General features: G+C 56.2%; 1 protein-coding gene across 2 annotated transcripts; it reads right to left on the bottom strand.

The window, feature by feature from the left end:
* Nucleotides 1-28: 28 nt before the first annotated feature.
* CSF1R (colony stimulating factor 1 receptor) lies at nt 29-26430 on the bottom strand. 2 transcript variants are annotated; one of them, XM_023745737.1, is made up of 21 exons: nt 26165-26430; nt 21926-22186; nt 21205-21489; nt 19991-20127; nt 19192-19351; nt 17631-17817; nt 14874-14989; nt 14619-14739; nt 14347-14537; nt 12668-12783; nt 7575-7701; nt 7346-7450; nt 6752-6862; nt 6064-6214; nt 3935-4026; nt 3760-3854; nt 2696-2818; nt 2507-2618; nt 1909-2008; nt 1029-1137; nt 29-502 (listed from the first exon to the last, which is right to left on the bottom strand). In XM_023745737.1, exons 1-21 carry the CDS (start codon nt 26211-26213, stop codon nt 464-466), a joined length of 2787 nt encoding a protein of 928 aa, XP_023601505.1. In that variant the 5' UTR covers nt 26214-26430; the 3' UTR covers nt 29-463. The 2 variants fall into 2 exon arrangements, with proteins under 2 accessions (XP_023601505.1, XP_006104549.1); XM_006104487.3 differs by having other exon boundaries at nt 29-934; nt 26165-26429.
* Nucleotides 26431-26646: the final 216 nt, after the last annotated feature.

Raw genomic sequence — 26646 nt, 5'->3', positions numbered from 1 at the left:
CCAGAGGCGCAAAGAACCAGAGGCCAGCTGTGTTAATTCTGTTAGTTTAATGCTGACGGCGGCACCCCGCAGCGTGACTGTTAGTTATGATGAGTCAACTTGGGGAAGCGTGTGCTGCTTGCATGGTGTGGCCAGCCACACGGGTCGCCTGTCTTCCAGCTCAGGAGGACGGGGGACTGGGCAGAACACCCCAAACTTTAGCTGCCATCTGGCTCATTATAGCAGTACCAGGTCCAGGGTGGGATGGGGCTGTGGGAAGAAGACCAGAGGGCAGAGACTGGCATGTAAGTTAGATTCTTACAGAGGAGCCACCCTGCTCCCAGGAGTCTGCGCCTAGCAGCCTCTGAGTGGCTGTCTGCTCTTGCTGCTCCACTCGGTTAGAGAGGGGGTCCCTCCACTCTAAGGCCCAGGAGCCTTGTTTTCTCAGTATGGGACAGTTCCTGGGGATGTCATAGGTGTGAAATCAGTCCGTTTCCATCAGGAGAGGGTAGGGAAGGAGTTCCTGGAAATGGGAATAAGGTTAAGAGGGTGAGCTGGGGGTTCTCCCAGTTGGCATAGCGAACATGCAGCCACAGTGTTAAGAACAGAGGGAGGGGAGGGGCTCAGCCCCAGCCCCTGACTGGCAGTGATGACCCAGGTCCTGAAAGCGGGTCCCCTCTGATATCTCAGGGGTCCCACATTCCTGAGTTTCAGGGCGGGGCTGTTGAAATGACCAGAGAGACAGAGTCTGTGTTCTCTTTGTGGCGCCCCATCCACGGAGGAGTTGAAGCTCGGAGGAGGGGACAGGCAGTGCCCCCCTGGTGTCACCTCAACAGAACTGGTAGTTGTTAGGCTGCAGCAGGGGCTGGGCAATGTCCCCCTGCTCACAGCAGGCCAGCTGCTCGCTAGAGCTCTCCTCCTGCTCGCTGCTGCTGCTGGGCAGGTTGGCATAGCCCTGAGGGAAGGAGAGGCGGGGATGGTCAGTTCTGACTGGACAGCCCCGCCTGGCCTGCTATAGCCAGCCCCACCCTGAGCCTGGCCGCACTCACCTGCTCTCTGCTGTCCTCTTGGGCCTGCTCCTGAAGGAGGAAGCAGATCTGCTGGAAGGTGGGTCTGTGGGTGGGCTCCAGGGACCAGCAGGCCTGCATGATGCTGTATCTGAGACAGGACAGAGGCCACCTGTGGGTCTGGGGATCATTGCACATGCACGTCCCCTACATACTCTGGGGGCACGGGCATGTGCAATGATCCCCAGTCCCAGCAGAGGTCTCGAAACCTAGTCAAATGAGCTTAGCACGAGACCTGTGCTAAGCCCTTGGAGAAAGGTATCTTCATCATGCCCATTGTGACAGTTGGGAAGAAGCTCAGAGATGCTTTGTTGCTCAAGCTCCTAAAACAAGAGGGGCTACTCTTATGACCAGCAGGTAGGTGTGAAAGGTGGGCTGAAAGAATGAGCGATTGTTTGGCTGAAACAAGAGACTAAAGTGGAGAGAGGGCTGCCAGCGGCATGAATCCACCCTGGCAGGGAGACAGGAGGCTGTGTTGAGAGGGACTGGAGAAAGGCAGCAGGTGACTTCGTGGCCAGCTGGCCTGTGGTGAATGCAGGGAGCCAGTGAGCAGCTTCCCCATGGTGGGCCGGTGGTGGTGAGTAATCAGGCTACCCCACAGATCACCAGGACAGAAAAAATGAGGGAGTGTTCCTTGAGGTCATAATAACAGTCTGAATTAAAAAACTATCCGCGTTAGGACCGGCCCGTGCTGCTTGGGAAACCAGAGGTAACCCTGAACTCTAACGGGGGCTTGTGATGTAGTCCGCTGTGGGGGACAAAGCTGGCCCTGGAACACTGGGCTGGGAAAGCTGGGTCACATGCCTTTCCATGCCCTTCAACCAAAGTCGGGTGTCCTCCCTCCCTGGGGCCCTTCCCTTACATGTTCTTGGGTGCGAACGCAGGCTGGGCCATTTGGTATCCATCCTTCACCAGCTTATAGAACTTGCTGTTCACCAGGATGCCAGGGTAGGGGTTCAGTCCTGCAAAGGCCAAGATCACACCGTGCTCAGTACTCCCCCTCCCCATCCCAATCCCACACACGTCTTGACGAGGTTGGGGTTCCACGATAAGAGAACAGCTCCTCTTAGTGAGTGCTATGTGCTGGGCACCGCAAATGGCCGAGGTTCTAGGAAGCCGAGAACCATCACCCAGCCTCATCACACCTCACAATTCTAACACAGCCCTTGGAGTAAGAGGCTCTTAGAGGAGTGCATTGAGGGGTTTAGCCCAAGGCCCTGTGCCTAGCACTCCAGAGCACTGGGGTGCTGTGTCTTCAAGGTAATGTATATTTTGGACGAGGGGAAACAGCACTCTAGGAAGCAGAGTGACACAAGCAGACAGATGGGGGAATGCCTGCCGGGATGGAGGGCCTGCCCTGGGCCCCAGGCATCCTTGACTAACAGCCTCTTCGAGGCAGAAGACACTGCAGGGAACCAAACACAAGCCCCTGGCTGAGCCTGCACCAGGCCGGTGCTCACCGAGCGAGAAGATCTCCCAGAGGAGGATGCCGTAGGACCAGACGTCACTCTGAACCGTGTAGACGCAGTCGAAGATGCTCTCTGGAGCCATCCACTTCACGGGCAGGCGGGCCTGGCACAGCAGACCCCAGTCACCTTGGGTCCTGGCTCACCCTCTCCCCCGCTGGGTCCGTCCCTCCCAGCACTCACGTTGCCCTTGACGATGTAGTTGGAGTCATTCATGATGTCTCTAGCCAGCCCGAAGTCCCCAATCTTGGCCACACGCCCACAGGTCAGCAGCACATTTCGGGCGGCCACATCCCGGTGGATGCACTGGGGAAGTGAGACAGGTTAGTCTTGGCCTCTCCCTCCCCTCTCTGAGCCCAAAGTGCAGGAGGAGCAGCCAGGCCTTAGAAGGCCTCAGAATCCTCTGTGAGGGAGTGGGCATCAGTCCTAGTCCTGACCCTGACCCTGATTCCTGTCCCTACCTTTTACATGGTCAGACAGTGCAGTGTTTAGAAACCACCATTACTTGGGGCCTTTTGCCTTGACCCAACAGCTGACTAGAGCTGGGTGTGCGTCTACATGGGCCTGGAAGCAGTGAGCCCTGGCACTAAACCTTCGCTGGCCCACATCAGCTCCTAACAGCTGCTGCCATTTTCAGGGTCCTACCCTGCCAGGCCCTTCCCTAAGCATCTGCACACATTGTACCGTTTTGACCTCAACCCTGTGATGGTGCCCATTTTAGTTGATGTAGAGGCGGAGGCTCAGCATTTCAACATTGCTCCAAGTCACAGCAAGTAGCAGGGCCAGCATTCAACGACGCCCAAGTCATGCTCTTAATCGAGGAGGACGGTCATCACTCCCACTCCAGGCACTGCTTCCCGGCCGGAGTGTATTGTGCACATCATCTCAGCCTGCATCTATGCAGGGAGGTTCTTTTATCCCGAGACCGTGTGTTTCACGCCATTGACAATGGTTGTCACATCCCCACTGTTGACTAAAACTAAAGCCTGTTGTTGAAAGTGGGTGTGCCTCAGCCTCCCGCACACAGGCTTCCTTCGGGGGCTCTGGCGCAGCCTCCCAGCCCCATCCCCCCAAAGCTCCGAGGCTGCAGCCCAGATGCTGTGGCCGCTGCCCATTTGCTTCTGGCACTCTGGCTCCTAACCTGCTCCTTCGTGCTCACTTTCCTCCCACACCCTCCAGACTCATGGAGGTTCAGTGGCCCCCCACCCCCCTGGGAGACCATATGGGGGACCTGATTCCCAACTCACATTCTTGGAAGCGAGGAAGGCCATGCCCTGGGCCACTTGGCACGAGAAGTGGAGCAGGTCCCGCAGTTCCAGTGGCCACTCATCCTTGCCCAGGTCTGGTGTAGGGAGAGGCATCAGGACAGCCTGCCACACCCCTGCCCAGCCCCCAGCAGCCCCTCTCCCTCTCCCTCCTCACCTTGCTCAGAGAAGGAATCATTTGAAGAAGAAGTAGAAACAGGCCTCATCTCCACATAGGTGTCCACACCCTGGCTGGAGAAGCCACTGTCCCTGCACGGAGAGGGCCAAGGGCAGTCAGTTCCCATTACGCACTGCCTAGCTCGGGCCTTGGCCTCCAGCCACTCCGCAGGGAAGAGACCTGCCACATTCTGATCACTGGTCCCTGCCCGGCCATCAGGTGGGAGCGAACAGCCTGTTCTCTCTGGGCAGCTCTGCCCGTTAGAAATTTCCTCGTCTAATGCCAGTCGGCTCCTGGGATTTTCCTCCTGGTCCTTGCTCTGCCCTAAGGGACACAGAGAATGGGCTCCCTCTTCCTCACCACAGTCCTGCAGGGATCTGAGCGTATTCTAGAGCTCCTGTGAGCTCTCTCTGTCTAGACAGCGGCTCTTACCCCTGGCCTCACATTAAAACCATCTGCGGAGCTTCAAACACTCCTGTGCCCAGGGGCAAAGCTCAGTCATTCAGTCATTCGTCTTTTCATTCCCTCCAGGCGATTCCAGTGTGCAGCCTGATCGAGGCCCACTGGTCTAGAGTCGTGTTTCTTAAACTAACTCATGTGCATAGACTCACCTGGGAAGTCTTATTTAAATGCAGATTGTGAAACAGCCGGTCTGGTGGCCTGAGAGGGTGCATTTCTAACAGCTCTCTGGTGATGCCTATGAATGAGCCCATGCTTTGGGGGGCAGGCAAGTTTGAGAGTCGTTGCTCTAGAATGAATAGTCACTACTGCTTCTAACATAGCAGCCAATCGAGTTCTGGGCCGCTCACCCTCCTGTCCCCTGGGCAGTAGACAATGTCCATGCTCTAGTGTTCCCCAAAGGAGAACCTGATGTTTCATTTATGGGCAAAAGCATCCCCTCCCTTGGTCTAGAAACTATACTTCTATTACTGTAGCCTGGGATCCCATTGACAAGATTGGTTCGCATGCCATTTGCCCTTTAATCACCCCACTCTGTGGATCCTTTTCCCACCTGCAGATTTGAGGATGGAAGATAATCCTTTACTTTGGTTCTCATTTTGATTTGATCTGGCCTGAGGTTCCAGCCAGCAGAGGCCCAGTGTCAGAGGGGTGTCCGAGAATCAGAAGAGGAAGTAGATGCGGCCAGCCCCCATATTCAAGGACACTGGATGGGGTGCAATACCCTCCTTCCCCTTTTGCCTCCCCAGGCTTAGCAGCTGACAGTGGCCAGGCTAGGGGCCCAGTGTACACCCTTCTTACTTTGATCCTGCCCCAGCCCCTCCGCAGGCTGGTCCCGAGACTCCACAAGCCCCCAAACAGACTTCCAGGAGAGCAGGGTGGCTCAGGTAGCATGGACCAGGAGTCAAAAGAGCAGCATGGAGTCCAGGCTCCGCCTCTGCCTCTGACTCATGTGTGACAAACTGACACTTCCTCTCTCTGGTTCCCCATGTGGCTCTGTCCATCTGCCTCTGCGTGGTTTCCAGGAATATCAGCATTACAGAACAACAAGGCCGGAAAGACCCTGAGAGGTTCATCCTCCTGATGACTCGCCTGGGGAAACTGAGGCCCAAGTGCTCCCCTTCACCCAACAACCCACAGACTCTGTCCCCACTTGGTGGTGATGTGGGGACCTGACACTGGCTACTCCTTAGGACAGTGGGTCTCTGCAGCGCCCAGCAGCACATGCTATGGGGGAAACAGGGCGATTACCCCAAGATCTGCCCGTCTCTGGCTAGGGCTCCCGACAGTCTTGGTTGATCTTTTACATACATTAACACGTTAAGCGCCCTGTCAGTCACCGGTGACTGACACTATACTTTCCAGCTGGAAGACAAAACAGGCTGGGCGCTTAACGTGTTAAAGTGAGGATTTCATTAACATCCGTCTCCACCAGACTATGAGCTGCCTATCTTTGCCTCGATGTTTCTAGAACATAGTAGGTGCTCAAATATTGGAGATAATTAGTAGGAAAACACTTGCCCATCTAACGTGGTGTGACTACTCCCCATGGCGCAGACGGGAATGTGAGGGCCATTAGCCGCCCGACCCTGAGCTGGTGTTGGGGACAGACCTGAGCCAGGCCCCTCCCCCAGTCGTAGCCTCCTTCCTGTCCTTAGCCAGGGCCCTACCTGCGGACGTATTTCTTTTCCAGGTGGATGTTCTTGTAGCCGGGATCCTGGCCCGGACTCAGGCTGGGCCCCAGCATGGCCTCAGCCTTCCTTCGCAGAAAGTTGAGCAGGTCTCCATAGCAACAGTACTCAGTGATGACCAGGACAGGGCCTAGAGAGCCAAGAGAGTGGGGTGAGTGCACCCTTCACACAGTCCCCATGGGGCGGGGGCAACGAGGCACCCTGGACTGGGACTTAGGAGCCCCATCTGGCCAAGGCAGAGGAATCTCAACAACCAAACAAACGAACAAAAAACGCTATAGCCAAAGAATTCTTCCCTCAAAGCAATCTGTGGCAGCTCCGTAAAGGTCAACGCTCCTATAGAAGGGGATGGGGTGGACATGGGTCCTGACAGGCCCTGGGGCTTCACTCCGGACCCACAGGGCCCAGGCATCTGCCCTGTTGGCTCCCTCTCCACGTGACTGACGCCCACTGGGTCTTAGAGCCACTGCTCAGAGCTCCCAGACCCGTCTGCCTGCACAAGCAGCTTGACCAGCTCAGGGATCTGGAATCTACGGGACGCTGAGGCAGGGGTCCTACCTTCACTACGAGGAGGTGGGAAGTGGAAGATGGACTGAGGTGCCCTGGGGCCCTCAGACACCTGAGAGGCCCCAAGCCCATGGGCCCCATGCCCCCCAGGACCCCTCACCTCCGTGGGTACAGGCTCCCAGAAGGTTGACTATGTTCTCGTGCTGGCCCAGGTGACTCATGATCTTCAGTTCTGACATGAGGGCCTCCTTCTCGTCGGCGTGAGCCGTGGCTGCAAGGAGGGACCACAGGTCCCACAGATGGGGAGAGAGCAGGACATGGAGGGCCACATAGACAGACAGGGGACAGCAGGGGAGCCGGCAGGGGTACCCAGAGTGCCGAAGCAATCAGGAGCCAAAAGAGGGAGGAGAAATGCGGACACACAGGTGGGTGTTAGGGAGAGAGAGAGGAGAGATGACCAGTCACTGAGTTGGTCTCAGGTAGCAGGAAGTCAAGCTGTGGCCAGGCCATGGCCCAGGCTGGCTTCTGTGTACCCCAGCTTAGAAGCCCCCCACACCCGGGAGTTAGAGGGAGCCTGGGACTCACCAAGGAACCCAGAGGTGTTCCCTGCAAACCCCAGGTTCTATCCCCCAGGCTCTGACAGGCAAAAATGTGTGTGATCCCTCTTGTGACAACAGGGCATGCAGCCCTTCCCCTAGCCTGCAGCACCTCCCACCGGCTCCCTAAATTCCCCAGGCCCCTTCCCCTCACTCACATTTCAGCATCTTCACAGCCACCTTCAGGACAGCATCTTCCTTGCCCAGTCCAAAGGCTGTGGCCTCTACTACCTTCCCAAAGGCGCCGGCTCCAAGGGTCTTACCTGCCGAACATACAGGCTCCTTAGATCCCTGGGTGCCTAAACCCTTTTTCTGAGGACCATGGGCTCCCTGCAGCCCATGCTGCCCTCTGACGGGAGGGCCTGCTGGGCCGAGACCCCATCTCACCGAACTGCAGGTTGTTTCGGGGGAACTCCCACTTCTCATTGTAGGGCAGCTGGGTGGGGTCAATGAACGTGTAATTGTTGCCCTCGAAGCTCTCAATGATCTTCCAGCGCACCTGGTACTTGGGCTTCTGCAGAGGGAGAGGGAGGAGGCATGTGGCAGCCAGGCCTGGCAGGATCTTGGATCTCATTCCGACCACCAAGGGCAGGGGGAGTGGGCAGTCCCATGGCCTTCGGCCTGAGATATCTGGTGAGAGTGGCCGTGTCTTCTCATGCTCATGGCACTAGAGTCCAGTCCCTTCCTGGCTTGGCCTCACCGTGTGACCGTCCCTTCCCCAAACCTCAGTTCCCCTACCTGTGTATTCAAAGACTTGGAGGGGATCGCCTCTGAGGGCCTTGATGGACCTGATGATTTAGGTAATTCCTGAGCTGGGAGGGAGGTTGGAACTCGAGATCTACCCATCCATCCTCTCATCCAAATATGGTTTGTTTTTATTTTTCAATCGCAGTAAGATACACATAACATGAAATGTATCACCTCGATCACTTCTGAGTGTGCGGTTCCGTGGAGTTAAGTACATTCACATTCATACCGACGTCCAGAACTCATCTCGCAAAACTGAAACTCCACACTCTAAACAACTCAGCCTCAGCCCCAGCCCCAGCCCCGGCCCCCAGGCCCCGGCCCCCACCACTCCTTCCACTCAGCTCAGCACTCTCACTATCCCAGTGCCTCACGTAAGCGGAACCAAGCAGATTGGTGCTTGTGTGACACTTAGCACATCTCCAAGGTTCACCCACGATCCTTGGGACTGAATGTCCTTTGAGCAAGGTCCCTGCCCCCACGGAGTCTGCACGCTAGTGGCTCAGACAGACATTCACCTCCAATAAACAACTAGACAAGCAGGAAGTTTTCAGAGCGCTGTGAGGGGAATAAAGCAGGGAAGGGGGGTAGGTCAGGGAAGGCCCCGAGCAGGAGCAGCAGAGAGGGAGCCAGCCCAGCCGTGACCGCGGGAGGGAGCTCAGGGAACAGATGCGGAGGCCTGGGTGGGAAGGGTCCGGGCAAGTCTGAGTGACTGCCAGGTGCTCACCCCCGTGGCTGGAGGGGAGCAGGGGAAGGTTCCAGAGTCAGGAAGGCCTCGAGGTCTGTGGTGAGAGGCTCTGCCCACAGGCGGTGTGGAGGACCTGGCCCTTTCTCCGGCTTTTCATGCTGTGCCGACCACCGGCTGGCACAGGGCTGTTTCTGGGGAGAAGGAGTGGTGGCCTCTCTTTCCTGCCCAGAGTGGCAGCTGCTGGGGGCATCATGCCAGGGGCTGCCCATGAGAAGTGCTGATGGGAGACGGCATGGAGGGGGAAAGTGGAAGCCGGGCTGGGGCAGTGGAGGACACGGAGGCCTCGGGTCAGCAGTCCAGCTCTTTCCTGTCAGTCCCCTTGGGCCCGGGGACCAGCTGGGCTGTGCTTTGCAGCTGGGCTCCTTCCTGGGCACCCAGCTCGGGAGCTACAGGGTGAATGAGTGGGTGTTGGGGAGGAGGGGCCTGTGGCTGTGTGTCTCGCTGGGTTAGAAACAAGACTCCAGTTGCCATGGGGAAGAACTTCCCGAGGTCTCGTTTGGAAGAAATGCGCATTTAGACACAAGGAAGAGCTTCCGGGTTCTGCTGGGGTAGGGGTGGAGGGTAGAGGGGAGTCCACAGATGAACTTAGACCCTCCCGTGCTGGGGCTCGGGAGGAAAGTCTGAAATGGGACAGAGGAGGGACTTTTAGAGAGAGGAAAGGAGAGAGAAACATCGAATTGTTTAGCTACTTATTTATGCACTCATTGGTTGGTTCTCGTATGTGTCCTGACCAGGGATCGAACCCACAACCTTGGCCATACTGGGTCGACCCTCTAACCAACCGAGCTGCTCGGCATGGCAAGGAGGGACTCTTGAATCTCAGAGGACTCAAACCTTGCACATGGTGGCTTTCCAGCCCAAAAGACAGCGAGGGAGCCAGGAGGGGGGTCTTTGACCCACCCCCACCCCAGGCCACTTCCATCTCCAGGAGCCTCTGTGGCCAAGGCCTGTTTGTCTCCTCACCACTTCCCCTTCCTCTGTCCCCCGCAGCTGGGCCTGAGTCAGCCCCCTCCCCACCGCTGCCCAGCCAGGCGGGCATCCTGGGGGAGGAGGGGGTGGAAGGAGGAGGAGGTCTGGCTGGAATCTCAGGCCTCTGGATGCCAGGCTCTACACCTGGAGGAGGAGGCCCTCCAATCTGCCTCACGCACCTCCTCGCCTCTTCCTGGCGGGCGGCCCCAGCTCTGCCCTACACCACGCAGGCTGTCCCTGGAAAGGGCTCAGACTCCTCCCAGGGCTTCCACCGGAGGGCCTCTCCTCCGAAGGAGACCCCAGCAGTGGCGGTCACTGTAGCCACAGCAGTGCCCATGGCCTCCCCACTAGGCCTGCTGGTTCTGGGCAGGTGGATGTTCTCGGTCTCAGGAAGGTAGAGACCTCGTAACTCCCACAGATACCTAGAGGACCCTCCTTTCACCCCGATCTGTCCCTGGTCCCCACAGCTCAGTTCTGACCCCCAGAATCCTGGCCTCTCCCGCAGCCTCCCCATCCCCTTCGCTCCTCCCTGCCTCCTCCTTCCCTCCTGTGCCCGCCTCCCCGCCTGCTGACTCCTGCCTTTCTCTTCCCCCTTAGCCCTCCTACCCTGTGGTCTCTCTGGGGGCCAGAAAGGCGATGACTCAGCCTGAGGCAGAAACAGCCCTTCCTCCAGACAGGGCCACCCACCCCCGCCCCCCCCCCCCCCCAGTCTAGGCAGTGAGGACTGACCAGGCTGGGTCCCCAGCGAAGGGGCAAGTCTCAGAACCCCAGGGGGCAAAACAGGAGAACTGGGCTGCAGGCCCTGAGACGGGCGATGGCCCATCTTGACCCCTCAAGGTCTTGTCCCAGGGGATGCCCTCCTCGGCCGTGTGTGGGCTCAGGGGGCAGTTTCATTTCCTGGGTGGGGAATGAGGTGACTGGGGGTACATGTTCCAAAAATGGTCCCACAGAGAGAGGAAAACATGTCCCGAAGCCACGGCCAGCCGAGGGGACGGGCAGCCCGAGGCAGAAGGGCTGGAGGGGGAACTGGACACTTCTCTGGAATCTCTGCCGCTGTCCTGGGCCGGGGAGGATGCTCTGTGGGGCACTGGGAGGCAGTTTCAGTTCCATATAAGGAAGAACTTTGAAGTCAGAGCTGCGCAGACAGGGAACGGGTGGCCACAGAGTGAGTGAGGCCCCGTCCCTGGAGGTGGGCGAGCAGGCCCAACACCACTTCGGGCGTGTAGTCAAGGAGATGCCCAACCTCAGGCGCCCCTCCCATCCCAAGAGGCATGAGCTCACTTGGGTCCCCGGGCAACTTCCTCCTGGGACAAAGGGTGTATAGCTCCCACTCTGAGCACTGTCTGTGCCCAGCACCCTGTGGAGTCCCCGTGGAGACAGCTGGGGGGGTGGCTGCCATTACTGACTCCATTTCACAGATGGAGACAACAGAGACAACACTTTTTCCTAGTCCCACAGCCAGAGACGCAGGCAGAAGAAGGATTCAGACCCAGATCTGTCCAATTCACAGCCCCTGGCTCTTAGACCATCAGTAGGCTCATGAAATGTCAGAGGAAGAGGGCTGTGAAAGGCCCCCAGTTCCAAGGTACAGGTGGGGAAACTGAGGCCCGAGAGAGCAGTGAGTCAGCCGAGGTCATATGACAAAACAGTGTCAGAGATGGACCCAGATCCCCAAAATCTTGACCTGGGGCCCTGGTTTCTTGGGGGCTCTGCTCTGAGCTGGTGCTGGCATGACAGAGAGAGCCAAACCCATATCCCATCCAGCCTATCTTCTTCAAGTCCTCTTCGCACACTAAAAACCCCCAGGTAGGTGTAGGGGAATGTTTCACCCCTAAGTCATATCACTACCCTGTTCAACCCCCTGACGGCCCCGAGCCTACAGGATGAGGTCCAACCCCTCAGACCCCCAACCTGTTCCCTACTGCCTCCTCTTCTGGGTGCCAATGTCTCCAGAACTCACCTCGGGATTCCCCAGCCTTTACACACATTGCCCTCGTCCCCAGAGACACCCCTTTCCCGAGTCTGCCTCTCCTGCTGCTCCCCTCATCCTCCAGAGCTTGTCCCACCCACGCCAAGCCACCACCTCCAAGCGGAGGAGATCCCTCCCCTGCTGGCCTCCCCTGCCCTCTGGCCTGGCCTCGCAGCATCTGATCACACTGGACCTTTTGAGCCAGGTGCTGAGGCGGCAGATCTGGTGTGGGAGGTGCCTGGAACCCCTCGGGCAGGTTCTTCAACCTTCCCGAGCCTCGGTTTCCATAGTCCCTGCCTCGGGTGTTGTGAGGATAAAATAAGTTGATTCAGTGTTTCACATAAGTTACAACTGGCTTTTTACAGACCAGCCTCTGCCACTGACCAGCAGTAGACCAGGACAGCTGTCTCCACCTTTCGGACCCTCAGCTCCGACTATAAACTGGGGTTAGTGATACTACCTGCATGCCGTGGCTGCTGAGGGCATTGAATGAGAGGGTGTGGGTAACACACTATAAAAAATGCCCCTGAAAGCACATTCCTGATTGTGCACTCAGAGTGACAGGCACTGCACCAAACGCCAACGTGTGATAAATAGCAGCTTTGAATAATAATATGAAATAACGAAGAGGCTGCTGATGGTCAGGCCTTCCTCCTCCACTAGACCTTCACTGCCGGAGGGTGAGACACAGGCTCGGCCCGTGTTGTCCTCTCTGTGCCTGAGAGCCCCTGGCTGGGCCAGGATCCTGTGCTTACTCTTCCGCAGCACCCGTCCCTTTCCTCAGAGCACCGTTCGTCCTCCCTGTCCTGGTGAATTGATTATCGACCGCATCCTGCACTAGACAGTGAACCCCAAGAGGGCAGAGGATCCCAGCACCCAGCCCACATTGGTATAGAGTAGGCGCCCACTAAGAGCTGCTGGCTAAATGACTGGAGGGCAAAATGAGTGGGTGCTTGGGGGCTGAAGGGGCGCGGGCGGCCTGCAGGAGGCCTGGCGGTGCTGCCCCAGGTCCACGTACTCGGGGCCTGGCTGCCCGCACAGACTCACCTGCTTGTACTTGTACAGAAGCAGCAAGAGCAGCAGCAGCAGCAAGGCCATGGTGGACATGCAGGCGACCAGCACAGGCGTGAAGAGGGGCTCACCCAGGAGCTGCATGCTGGCTCCTGCAGGGGGCAGGGGGAGGGGGCAGAGGAGTGAGTGGGCTCTGTGACCCCCTGACTCCACTGAGAACAGGCCAGTGCCTGGCCTGGAACACAGTCGGTTCTCAGTAAATGCTTTGAACAAAGTGTCCTCTCACCTGGAAGCCTGACGAGCCTCAGGGAGCCTCTCGCAGACCATCCCCAGCCAGGGGCGGGGAGGATGGGCCCCCAGCTCTGCTCATGCCCAGAGTCACAGCCTTTCGTGTCTGGGGGAGCCCCTGATCACACAGTGCCCCCCTGCCAGGGCAAGGATCCCCTCTGCAGTAGCCTGGCCTAATGCCTAGCGCGTGCACACACACACACCACCCTTCCTGACAGGGTTCACCACTTACACCTCTGGGCAGCTCGAACAGAAAGACCTAGACTTTAGACTGAAATCTGCCTTCCTGGTTGTCCCCTGCTGCTTCCCTGAGTGCCCTTTGGAACCACGCAGCCCTTCTGAGGGTCTGAAAGCCAGGCTGATGGCCCCTGGGTCTCCTCTTCCCAGGTCAGTAACCCCAGTTCTCTCCATGTTTTGAAAGACGTAATTCCCATCACCTTGCCTAGATGAATAGCATGGGTCTGAAGCCAAATCTCACCTCCGCTATGTAGGCGGTGTGTGACATTGAACTTGTGACTTCTCCCTAAGCCTCAAGTTCATCATCTCCAAAGTCAAAGGAAATGAGTGCTGACCTCCTAGGGGCGAGCCATTTCACTGAGACAATGCCTACGGAGCTTAGCACAATGCCTGGCACAGGGAGACTAAGGCGGCCGCAGCAGCTGCGTGTGGAGTCGGCCCTGCTCAGGGGCCAGCTCTGAGCCAGACAGAGGTTCCCGCTCTGTCCTTTCTGGGCCCAGAGAGCTTGCTAGGCCTGGCACACGGGTGCTAAGACCTGCTTGTCAGAAGTCCGAGGGTGCTGTGGGCCTCTGCGCAGATCGGAGAGCTACCCACATGGAGCCTTTCAGCAACCCAGAGAAAGGCATCCCTTCCTCTCTACAGGGGCAGCCTGCGTCAGCCGGGGCTGGACAGCGGACAGCCCACACTCAGGGACCCCGAAGGACGGGACAGTGTCTGGCAGGAAGGGGCTCGGGGAGGGATGGAGAAGGCTACCAAGGCTGGCCTGGGGTGGGCTTGGACTGTGTGCACTTGCCGTTGCCTGTCTCCCTCGCCAGGCTCTAAGCTGCATGGAGGCACGCTCCCTGCACCTCGTGAGTGCCTGGGACGCAGCAGATGCCAAATACACACCCGCCAAGTAATGCATGAGTTCAAGTGCAGGGCATGAGCAGAGGGACCGGTTAGGGTGTGCTGGCTTCAAGCTGCTGTCTCTCTGGACATCTCTCGGCTTCCCCTCCCCTCTCCCCCTACCTCCAGTCCTGGGGGTTCTGGACTCCCCATCTGGCCCTTTCAGGAGGGGCCTGGAGTGGGACCCACAGAGGTAGGACTCGGTTCATTTGGGACGAGCTCCATGTTAGAACTCTGGCTCCCTGAGCCGGGCAGCTTCCTGGGCCCCAGTCCTGTCCCACCTGGAGGGGTGGACGCAGGCTCACCTACAGAGATGGGCTGGAAGGCGTGGGAGCTGTTCCCCGCACGGTTGTGGGCCCTGCACTCGTACGTCCTGTTGTGTTCCAGCGTCCCCACGGGCAGCAGGCTCTGGACAGTCACCTTGTGGAAGGGCTCCTGGCTCAGGACCTTGGTGTGTGGGTCCTCAAAGACCTGCAGCACCTGGGCCTCATCGCATCTGGGAAGAGCAGAGTGTGGTTCAGGGTTTCAGGGTGCCCACCCCTCATTCCAGGTGAGAAGGCAAGAGGAGTCCACTTACCTATCAGAATGGCCCATGCACAGCAGCCACGTCACGTTGGGCTGGGGGTACCCAGAGGCGTCACAGAGTATGGCACCAGAGCCATTGACAGGGCTCCACGTGACCCTCACCTCAGGGGGGTCTGAGGAGGAAAGGAGGTGTGAAAGAGGGAGGGGTCAGCCCAGAGGCCCCAAGTCCCTGACCCCTGGCTCTGAGCTTCCTCTCCCAGCTGGTTTCTCCTGGACCTCATGTCCCAGCCCTCACTCCATCACTCACAGAGAAGGGTGAGCTCGAAGGTCAGGGCATCCTCGCCTCCGGCGTTCCTGGCCAGGAAGGAGTAGCGGCCGGCCTCAGAGGGCTTCAGGCGAGGCAGGGAGAGGGTGGAGGTGTACCTGCGTGAGAGCGGCAGACGTCTGGGTGAGCCCAGTGTGGTCCCCACAGGACAGCGGGCTCAGACAACCACCCTAACAGGCGTTGTTTTATTTTTGGTAAAGTGTCCAGGCCACAGAAGCCTTGGCTGAGCCAGGAACCCAGGCCGGGTGCCAGGAGACACGGGAAAACCATCAACCCGATTTTCTTCATCGGCTCTCTTATGAGTAAAGCAGTTTTATTCTGAGGTTTAGTAGAGGAGAGGTCTGTGAAGTGTCGACATTGGGAGGCACATCACAGGCCCCACTGAGTGTACCTGCTTCCGCCACTACCACTGGGCTAAGCCATCCCTACTGAGAACGCTAGTACCAGGCCAGCTGCCATCCCTGAGGCTCCAGTCCTGCCCAGAGGAACTGGGAGAGGAATGAGAAGCAGGATGTAGTTATGGGGCTATAGAGACCAGGGGCCAAATCCTGGTGTTGCCACTTCTCAGCTGTGTGACCTTAGATAAGTACTTAACCTCTCTGATCCTTCTCTTCCTTTTCTGTGAGGCAACACTGATGGAAATTGATTCACAGACTCGGCCTGGGGATTAAAGGGCTATGTATTCAGAGTGCTTGACACACTCACTGTATGCACTAAATTTAAACAGCTGATTGCAGGTAATATTTTTTTTCTTACTCTACTTTAAAATTTATCCATAATGGGCATGTATTGTTTAGGCCATGAAAAAGTTTTAAAAAAGAAATTACCAGCAAATTACCAGCTCTTCTTTATAAAATGTCTGTAATCACGAACCAAGACTATAATACACTAGAGGCCCAGTGCACCAATTCATGCATGGGTAGGGTCCCTTGGCCTGGCTGGCAATTGGGGCCCATTGGGGCCATCTCACTCAGTCCTGATCAGGGACCATGGGGGCCGGCCTGCTGGGGAGGGACCGTGGGAGGACTTCAGGGCGTGTCTGGCCCTCTTGCCCAGTCCTGATTGGCTGGATCCCAGTAGCAACCTAACCTACCGGTCAGAGTATCTGCTCCCGATGGTCAGTGCGTGTCATAGCGACTGGTTGAGGGGTCAACCAAATGGTTGACCGATTGGTCGTACACTTAGAATATTACGCTTTTAGTATTATTATATAGGATGGTATTCAAAGGACAATCTCGCCCAGACCTTTGGCTGAACCTCTCTACATGGGTCATTTTTTTTGTAATAACTAACATTTACCTCTTAAACTGAAAGAATTAAACTTCTATGGATGACTCAAAGTCACCATTAGGAACACACCCAGCACAGCTGTTTGGTGCGCAGGCTTGACTGCCTTGCGATGCATGGCCCCAGACTACTGTGTTTGAGGGCTCCCCCTGGTTCCTTTCTGCAATGTTCCTGTTGCATATGGATCCCTGAAATCTGTCCATAAACCCCCTTCTCAGGGGTCTTTAGAATCCAGATTCAGAACTTCTGCTTTAGGTGAGAGGAAGCTAGGAATTCTGGCCATAAAGGATAAAGGAACTGGGAGGAAGAAGATGGGGACAAGGGAACATCCTTGTAGATTCTAATGACTGACAAGCAAGAGTCCAGGAGCCAATGAGGTCTGGGTTCAGGAGCTAGAAAGAACCCCAGAGAGTTTGGGATTAGAAAGGTGTCTGAGGGATTCTCTAGCCCAGGGATAGCAAACAGGTCTCCTCTCATGAGCCAAATGTGATGGAAATACTGCCTGGAAACTGTTGAGAAGGACTCTGAGGTTACATCTAGACTCTGTAGGCAGCGGCTTAGGGACATCTGTCATGAGTATGGAAGGGGATGTTATCACACACACACTATATACTTGCTGTCCTTGATCAAACTGTACGCTCCATTCAAATAGATCTGGGTAAAGAAATATTGATTTAACCTTTTTTTTTAATCATTAAAGTTAAAATCATTAGTGTTCCCCTTATGGAGGAAACACTTGTTTAGAAAGCTACCTGGTTAGACCACTTTGGGTGGGAAAATAAGACCCGAGGACACAGTCCACAAAGAGACAGGACAAATAGATTCCTAGAATGTTGTGCATGTGGGAAGAGCAGGATTCTTGGAGAAGAGAAGATGTTGTCAAATAGCACTTTATGAGAAGAGTTTGAGCCTGCTGTGGAGTGGCCTGTGAGAAATGATCAGGGCTGGGTAGCCACAGGCCTTTAAAGAACTTTAGATGTATCTGTGACTGGGTGGTGTGAATTCCCTCTGCCCCACCCCCAAACCTGTGCATCTGGCAGATACCCTGTGCAGTCATTATTAGGAACATGTCGAGGAGTGGAAATCACGGGCATTGTCTTCCACATTTGGGTCAGCCACGAAGGAGGAGGATGAAAGAGACTGAGTCCTTGCATAACCATGAGAATGCACATCCCCAAGAAATGGTAGAATTCTTGAGGGCATTCCCCAAGGATGTGATGTTTCCGTGTTGGTGGAAGACTTAAACAGAGGGGTATGCAAATTTGATCTAAATCTCAAACATAGATGACTGACATTTAGTTTCTACAGACAGGGAAAGTGAGAGACAGAAAGGGGAAGGAACTCACTCCAGGTCACACACAAGGTTGAGACATGACCCAAATGTCCTGACTCCTGGCTGAAGTATTCCCCATCCAGCTGTGGGGCTATGCAGATGGGAGCTGTAGTTGGTACCTGTATGTTTCCTTGTGGGCGTCAAAATTGAGCTTGGGCTGATGGTCAGAGAAGGGTCCCCCGTAGGTCCAGTTAAAGCCTTGTAGATCCGGGTAGGCCTCCACTGTGACTTGGAGATTGAGCTTCTCACCCAAGGCCACCTCCTGGAGGAGGTTCTGCTTAGAGGTCAAGTTCAAGTAGGCACTCTCTGGAAAGCAGAACACATAGAGATCTGGCATTAGTGGGATGATGTTCTGGTTTGCTTGTTCATTTGGTCATCTACCCATTGATCCAGTCATTTATCCATTGATCCAGTCATACAGGAGTAGGACCCTCCTGTGTACCTACAACGCATCAGGCCCACAGTCCCCAACCCGTTAACCAGTGCTTGCCCTCTGACATCTCTCTTTCCACCACCCACCACAGAAGCCCAGGGCTCCAAACTCTTCTCACTGAGTCCCTGGGAAAACTCCTATCCTCTCTCCTTATTTTCATAATTAAGAGGTTGAATATATCTGTGGCTATCACTTTTTGAAAAAACTTGTAGCAAGTAATGCCCAACTAATGTGGGTCATTGGTTGAACCAGGAGGTCATGGTTCGATTCCTGGTCAGGGCACATGACTGGGTTATGGGCTTCATCCCCTGTGTGGGGCATGCAGGAGGCAGCCAATCAATGATTCTCTTTCATCATTGATGTTTCTATCTCTCCCTCTCCCTTCTATATATATATATATATATATATATATATATATATATATATATATAAATTATAGCAGTAAAAAAAGTCTGGTTTGTTTTTTTTTCCACATGCCTCCATCCATTTCCCCCTCTTCTGGTAATAATTAAGTCAATGTGGCTTCCATATCCAGCTCTAAAGTGAGCATGTGACTCAGGCCAGCCAATCAGAGTAATGTGTCACCTTTGGACCATTGATTGGTTTGGGGTAGGCACGTGAGTCCATGAATTCATGACACTCATTTTCATGATGTTTGTTGGGACTCTGGGAAAAGAGAAGACCTCATTCTACTGGGGTTATCATCCCTGGTGCTTTTTGGGGTTCTACAAAAAAAAATTACAGCTGAGAGTTGAGAAGGAACAGAATCTTGTCCACATCATTTGAACACCTAGATCCAACTGTACCTGAAGCTCTTATCAATGGGCTTTTTAGCTATAAGGCCTATAAAACACTCTTTTGATGAGGCCAGTTTGAGTTGGTTTCTGCTCCCTGTACCTAAAAGAGTCATAACTAGTTTGTTCTAATTAAATCTTGCATAAATTAAAATCAAGCTACTCTGGGAGTCTGAGGAGGGAAGGAAAGCAGAAGAGAGAGGGAGCTCCAGAGGCCTTAAGTCCCCTCAGTATTGTAGGACACCCTGCACTTCCCCCATGATCACATTGGGTGAGCACTGTCTGTTCACGTGTTTATGTTTCGTGAGTGTCCCAGGCCTAAGGTAAGGGGATTCTAGCAGAGATATTCTGAACAGTGCCTTCTTCTCTGCCATCAGCTCCCTCCTCAATCCCTTATGTGCCTCCCTCACCCCAGGATCCCTGCTAACCCTCCCCCACCTTCCTGATGCTCACCTACCACCCGGAAGACCATGGAAGTGGAGCGGACGCCCTGGGCATTGGTGGCCACACAGGTGTAGTTGCCAGCATCTTCGAAGTCTACTTGATGGAGGTTGAGGGTCAGGACTTTTTGGTAACGGTCATCATGAAAGTCGTTGTGTTCAAAGATATTGAGCTGCAGCCAGAAGAAATGGAAATGGTATATACCAAGGTTGTTTAGGGGTTAGGAAGATTTGGGTTCAAATCCTCATCCTTTAAGTATTATTATCTTCCTTTCCTTGGGCAAGGGACTGAACTCTGAGCCTCAGTTTCTTCATGTGTAAAATGGGACTAATACTGGCCCCGTGCTTCCAGGGCTGCAGTGAAGAGGGAATGAGATGTTATATGCACATGGTAGGCACAGTGGGATGGGAGGGGGTTCTCAGAAGCAGCCTAATGCCATTCCCCGCTGGGAACACTCCCTCTCCTCCCTCTCAGCCCTTATATCCCTGGACTTCACAGGTGGCCCAGGAACCTCTTACTAAGTCAGAAGTGAACCAACATCAGGCCCTTGTCTACAGGCTGGGGCAGAGGTCATGGGTCAAGGGAGTAGAGTATCACCTCCCCTGCCACCCCACAATCTTCGGCGGCATGAGCCTGAGTCCTGGTTTTGGATGATCGCTAGTGACATCCTGGGTGAGTCCACTCCCCTCTCTGGACCTGGGCCACCTGTTCAGCCCAGAGGGCCAGTTAGTGTGGGGCTGGGCTACATCCTGCAGGGCCTGGTACTGGGAAGATGGGCAGGCTCCACCCTGCTGTCCCCCCAGGGGCTGACCGTGGTGTTTCCGCGTTGGAGGAAGACCCCAAACTTGATATCAACGTTACTGGCTGAGCACACGATCTGGGCAGCCTCTCCTCGAATCCGCACCAGCTCTGCAGGCTCCAGTGTCACAGTCGGGGGTCCTGGAACGACTGAGGCCGGGGAAGCGACCCATGAACACTCAGGCCAGAGCTGCTGCTCTGCTCCCTGCCATGGGCCAGGCTACCGGCCAGGGCCCCCACCACGTTCCCATCCGAAATCCTGGGGGGCGCCCTTGATGCTTCAATTTCCCCGCCACCAAGTCTTATCTCCTAAAGAGACTTTGAAAAGTCACTTCCCTCCATCATCACCTCTCCCCAGCCTCACCGCCCTCTCTGCTCGACCCCTGCAGCCGCCACCCGGAAGGTCTCCCTCTTCCCCTCCGACCCTCACAGCAGCCAAAGTGAGCAGTGGAGAAGGGAAATTGGGTCGGGCCTTTCTCCGGTGCCAATATTCAGTGGCTTCCTGTCACTCTCAGAATAAGAGCCATTGTCCTTCCCACATGCCCAGGGCCCCAGGCCCTGCTCCTGACCACCCGCCACCCTGCGCTCACACTGCAGCCACAGTGGTCTTCCCACTGCAGACCCTAGTGCCCGACCCTCCCTCCTGGATTGTTCTCTCCTCCACACTCCGAATGGGTACCTGTTCTCACCCTTCAGATCTTTAGCTCAAAAATTCCTCAGAAAGGACTTCTGTGACCAGTTAGCCTCACACCTCTCCCTGCCCCCCCCTCCCCCTCCCCACCACACACACACAGCCAGCTTTCTCCAGCTGGGTTTCTTGTTCATCACAACTGGTACATTATTTACTTTCTCTCTGGTGGATATCCCGAGCCACTAGCCCAGTGCCTGGCACAACGTAGGCACTGAATTAATATCTGTGGCTCCCCTCCCCCATCCTCACACACCCGATTCCATCACCTTGTTAATGGCTTTCCTAGCATGTTCCCTGGACTGAGCCGGTTCTGCCCACTGAGTTATTTACTTGTGGTCTGTCTCCCGCCCAACACACCTTGCTTGTCTCGCCCCACGAGGTGGCCCCTAGGTGACTGTGGCACAATTGGAAGGAAGAGGCGAAAGAAGGGGGGTACCCCATACGTCCCATCAGGCCCGGCCCAGCTCCCACGAGCATGGTGGCCAGCCCTCCGCCCCTGCCCGCCAGGTCTGGCCTGCCCCTCCCGGCCCACGCACCTTTCTGCACTTTGAGACGGATGGCGAGCGATGTCACCATCCTGCCGGCTACTCGAGCGCTGCATTGGTAATTCTGACTCTCAATGAACTTGGCCTTGTGGATCGTGAAGCCGTGTCGGGGCGAGAAGGAGTAGTTGGTTTGGCGCAAGACCTGCCGGTTACGGTCCCGCATCAGCGTGACACCAGCCTCCAGCGCCGGGTCGGTGAGCAGGCAGGGCAGCAGGGCATCCTGGCCCTCGAACACCTTCACTTCCTGGGACAGCAAATTCCAGGGCCGAGCAGGGTCTGGGGTACAGCGGGACACAGGGTCACAACTGCCCTCCCTCTACCAGGCCAAACGTCTCTGGACCTTGGTGACAGGGAGGCTGAGAGACGCCAAGCATTAGCCTGAGGTCACCCAACACCAGGGAAGCTACGCTGATGCTTCGGAGTGGGGGCTTTGGAGCCAAGTCCAGCCCTACTACCTGCTGCTGTGTGAGCTTGAGCACATGACTCAGCCCCTCTAAGCTCTGAAAAATGGGCATCATATGGAACCTACCTCACAGGGTTATTGTAAAGACTACAGTAAATTAGAAGTGCTGCCACAGGTCCTCGTTTGTGGCAGACACGTGATAAGGCAGAGCTGGTTTTTTATGATGGGCAGCATTCAGGCCCAGCCCTCCTGCCCATTCCTGCTGGGGCTGCTAGGCCAGGCCTCTCGGGCGTGGGCCCGAGTCCTCACCTTTGACGTAGAGGTGAATGCTGGCGCTGCCCCCTAGGGAGTCTCCAGGCTCTGTGCAGCGATAGGTCCCCGTGTTTTGGAAAGTGGCGTTGTTTGTGGTCAGGATGCTGCTGGGGGCATCTGGGTCCAGGGTCCAGTGGGGGTAGGAGATGGGGCCGACCCATTCCACGCTGCCGTTGCCCACACATCGCAGGGTCACGGTCGCGCCTGGCTCCACGACCAGCTCAGGGACACTGGGTTCTATCACCGGGACCCCTTGAGCTGGTGGAGGGAAGAGAACAGACAGAAGTGAGGCCTCAGGTGACAGCCCCTGGGCCGTTCCCTGCCTCTGAGATGGGTGGTGCCTGGCAGGGGTGGTGCTGGGGCAGGGGTTCAGCTGTGACTTGCAGGATCACCTTGAACAAGTCTCTACCCCTTTCTGGTCAAGTCTCTGACGTCTCTGGCGCCCAGCAGGCCCCTCCTCTGAGAAAGAAGGGCTGGAAACTTTCTAGGCCTTCCACCAGCCGCTGTCCCTCGGGGGCCCCTAGCCCCTGCCTCGCTCGGACTTCCCAGCTCCGACTGCATCGTTCTTCTCCCAGGAACAGAGTCCTCCTGCCTCCTGAGGGGGCTGCAAACTTAGTGCCACACGTAGGGCCTGGCTCAAAGCAGGGGCTCAAACAGGGAAAGGAGGCGACAGATGGATGGGAAGTTCACGGCCAAGTCCTCCGACTTAATTCACATGGGGAAGAAGAAGAGGTGTAGGGTCTTGGCCCAGCAGAATGTAAAAGGTTTTAATTCTTCTGGGTGCCCGCTCCCACCATTGGACATCTGGTCTGCAGCACAGTGGGATGGTTCAGAGGCTCCGTGCCTCAGTTTCCCCACCTTAAAACTAGGACAATAATTGTACCCATGTTTTGGGCTGTCGGGAGGTTTAAATGCATAGAAAGCCTCCAGTGGTTCTCAACCTGTGGGTCGCTACCCCTTTGGCGGTCGAACGACCCTTTCACAGGGGTCGCCTAAGACCATCCTGCATATCAGATATTTACATTATGATTCATAACAGTAGCAACATTACAGTTATGAAGTAGCAACGAAAATAATTTTATGGTTGGGTCACAACATGAGGAACTGTATTTAAAGGGCCGGAAGGTTGAGAACCACTGCTTTAGAAGGTCACCAAATAAGTACGCAGTAAGAGTTAGCATTGCGTTTATGATCCAGTCTACCCGACCCCCAGCACTGTAGTGTTTACAGGAGAGCCAATCTCTTTTAAGGAAACTGTTTTTGAAGGAGAAAAGAGAACTTGAAACCCGTATCAGGCCCTCCGGGAAGAAGGCCCGTTGCCTCTGCAGGGTCAGCATTTCTCCAGGGCCGAAAATAGGGGCGGAGGAGGGAAGTGAGAGCGGACTTAAGGCCTCGGAGGGGCTGCCAGGCGCCCTGGCCTGCGCCGGCGGAAACACATTGCTGGCGCCCGGCCGGGCCCCCGGTTTCCGCTCCACCTGTGGCCCTTCTCCCTGGGATGCTCTCACTTCTGCTTCCCGACCCTCCTGGCCACTGTCCCCTCTCCGGGGCAGAGGCTCCAGGAGAGGCAATGCCACCTGCTGGGGGGGCAGAGCACCCTGGGCTTCGGGCCTGGCTCTGCCGCTGACCCACTGGTGCCCCTGGTGAGTGCAGCCCCTTGGCTCTGACAGTGGGAAGCCGGACACTTCAGCCCCGAGGGCAGGGCGCCTCCACTGTCCTTGGGCCTTTCCAACTCAGGTCCTGCCTACAGTCAGTGAGCCACAGGCCCGCAGGGCTGGCCGAGCCCTCAGGGCTCTGCAGGGCCTCCCACTCAGTGCAGTCTGGCCCCGCAGCACTGGCGTCTCCTAGGAGCTTGGTAGCAATGCAGTCTCAGGCAGCACCGGAAACCTACTGAGTCAGATCTGCGTTGTAACAAGATTCCCGGGTAATTTGTATGCACAGTAAAGTTTGAAACGCTTTGCTTTAGACTAAAGGGCGCCTCCACTGTCCTTCCCGAAAGCATCTTAAATGGATCCGCCCCTGCCATCCAACCCCAGAGTCAGAAAGTTCTTCTCTGTCAAAGATTGCAGAAGGCCCTGGCCCTGGCCAGTGTGGCTCAGTGGGTTGGAACATCGCCCTGTGCACCCAAAGGTGATGGGTTTGATTCCCAGTCAGGGCACATACCAGGTTGGGGTACATGTGGGAGGCAACCGATTGATGTCTCTCTCTCTCTCTCTCTCTCTCACTCTCTCTCTCTCTTTCTCTCCCCCCCTTCCTCTCTCTAAAATCAATGAAAAACATATTCTCGGGTGAGGATTTTAAAAGATGACTTCAGGAGGGTTTAATTTATATTTTGAGTTTGTACCCATCAGAGGTGGGCAGCCTCCCTGCCTGAGCTTCTTTTTTTAAAATATATTTTTATTGGTTTCAGAGAGGAAGGGAGAGGAAGAGAGAGACAGAAACATCAATGATGAGAGAGAATCATTGATCAGCTGCCTCCTGCACACCCCCTACTGGGGATCAAGCCCACAACCCAAGCATGGGCCCCTGACTGGAATCGAACCCGGGACCCTTCAGTCCGCAGGCCGATGCTCTATCCACTAAGTCAAATCGGCTCGGGTCTGCCTGAGCTTCTGATCAACACAAGGGGTTGAGGAACTGGTGGATATTGCCAAGGCCAATATGGGGGGGGGGCAGCCCTCCTGTGCCGTATGACCAGTGTGGGGAGGGCAGCAGTGTCACTCCTGACGGGCTGTCCGCTAATCCCCCAGAGCTGGCGCTGCCCTGGAGCAGCTCAGCGACGCAGGCCCCGCTGGGGGCTTCTTGCAGGGAAGAGCTCAGACTGTGGGTTCCACAGTGTGTTGGAAACTTGGTCCTCCCTTACAGGCTGGGTACGCGCCATCTCCTGTCTGCCCCTCGGGCCGCCCTTCTGTCCTCTGGGACAATTCAGTGAGCTACAGCTCCTGCCCCGGCGCTGCCTCGATTGCTGCATTTCTAACCTCCCTTCTGGTCTTGACACTCTGATGTCTCAATTTTTTAACCTTTAAAGGTCAGAGTCAGACTGTAATCAGTGATCTCATCTGGTTCACAGGCGCCTCCCTCTCCCTCTCCCTCTCCCCTGCCCCATCCCGCTAGTCTAGCAGGTGCCTTGGTCTCCTGGAAATGCGGCCAAACAGAGGCATCTGTCCTGTGTTGTCCTGGGCATTCACGCAGGACAGGGATGACATCATCCACTTCGCCCTCTCCCCAGTTCTCCTCCTGCCGGCTTAGCTGGGAAAGGAAGGCCCGCTCAGGCCCCGTCCTCCAGGGTGGATGCTGGGCATGGTGAACACTGACCGAGGCCCCCTTCTATGCCTGTCCAGGTTCCCCCTCTCTTCTCAGCTCCCCAGTCCTCCCCATGCCCCAAAGTCCCTTCCTCCCACTTATTTGAAGGACCCTTCAAATCATCCGCTCCCAGGATGTCCCTCGACCTCACTCCTCTCCCTAACACACACACACACACACACACACACACACACACACTACACACCAAGGCCTGGAACCCTGTCCCTAGCCCAGGGTCATAGCAAGACTCTCCCCATCTATGGTGCTCTGACCCCGTCCCCCGACTCCCTCACAACAGCACCCCACAGGCTTGCTCACTCGCCTCTTCTGTCTCCTTCTGACCCTTTACCCAAGCCTCTCAAGGAAGGGCCCCTGCCTCTTTGGGCCTTTCCAACTCAGGTCCTGCCTACAGTCAGTGAGCCACAGGCCCGCAGGGCTGGCCGAGTCCCTCAGGGCTCTGCAGGGCCTCCCACTCAGTGCAGTCTGGCCCCGCAGCACTGGCGTCTCCTAGGAGCTTGGTAGCAATGCAGCCTCAGGCAGCACCGGAAACCTACTGAGTCAGATCTGCGTTGTAACAAGATTCCCGGGTAATTTGTATGCACAGTAAAGTTTGAAACGCTTTGCTTTAGTCTAGTCCGTCACGGCCCCCGACACCTGCCATCCAATAGGTGTGGACACTGAAGCCCTGAGAGCAACAGGGACTTGCTCAGGGCACACAGTGAGTCAACATCTGAGCTGGGACTGATCCACCGCCCTGGCCAGGCTGCTTCTGCCCCTTCAGCACCTTTCCCAAGCAAATAGCCACAAACCTGCAGCCCAGGCGGGGAGATGGAAGCACCGAGTGGGTACACCCAGTGAGGGGCAGGGGGTTAGAGTCCTGCAGGGAACCTCTCTGTCACAGGCCCCCGCCCCCAGGGCCCTCAGTTCTGCTCTTACCATGCCAAGTTGTGGCCGCCAACAGGACCAGCAGAGGCCCTGGGCCCATGGCTTCTGCGGGGAGGCGGCAGGCTGACACAGGGCTGGGGGTGCGCAGGCCCTGGGCTCCCGGCTGCTAGCTCTGCAGGGACCAGGAACGCTGGCTGGACACGTTCCTCTCACGCACCAGCTATTTGTCTTGCTTCCCTCTTCTTCCTCCTCCTCCTCCAGGGCTCATCCTTTTCTTCCCCTTTTAGCTGGGCAAGGCAACCACAGAGTTTGGAAATCTTGGGTCTTTAGAAGAAAACAAAGCCATGACCCCCAGGGGGAGGGGTTGGAGTCTGGGGCAGGGCCAGCCGGGGTGTGAGGGAGCTGGTGAAGGTTGGTGCCCGCCGAAGCCACCTTCAAAGGGTCCCGGCGGAGGAGATACCCCCAAGGTCAAGCCGTCAGCCGGTCAGTAGCACAGATAGGTGTTCCCAGGGTGACCAGGTGGCTCTGGCTAA

Source organism: Myotis lucifugus, unplaced genomic scaffold (assembly GCF_000147115.1).
Source record: "Myotis lucifugus unplaced genomic scaffold, Myoluc2.0 scaffold_576, whole genome shotgun sequence".
NCBI lineage: Eukaryota > Metazoa > Chordata > Mammalia > Chiroptera > Vespertilionidae > Myotis > Myotis lucifugus.
Note: the sequence above shows the minus strand (reverse complement) of the source record. Positions and strands in the feature narration are given on the sequence as shown.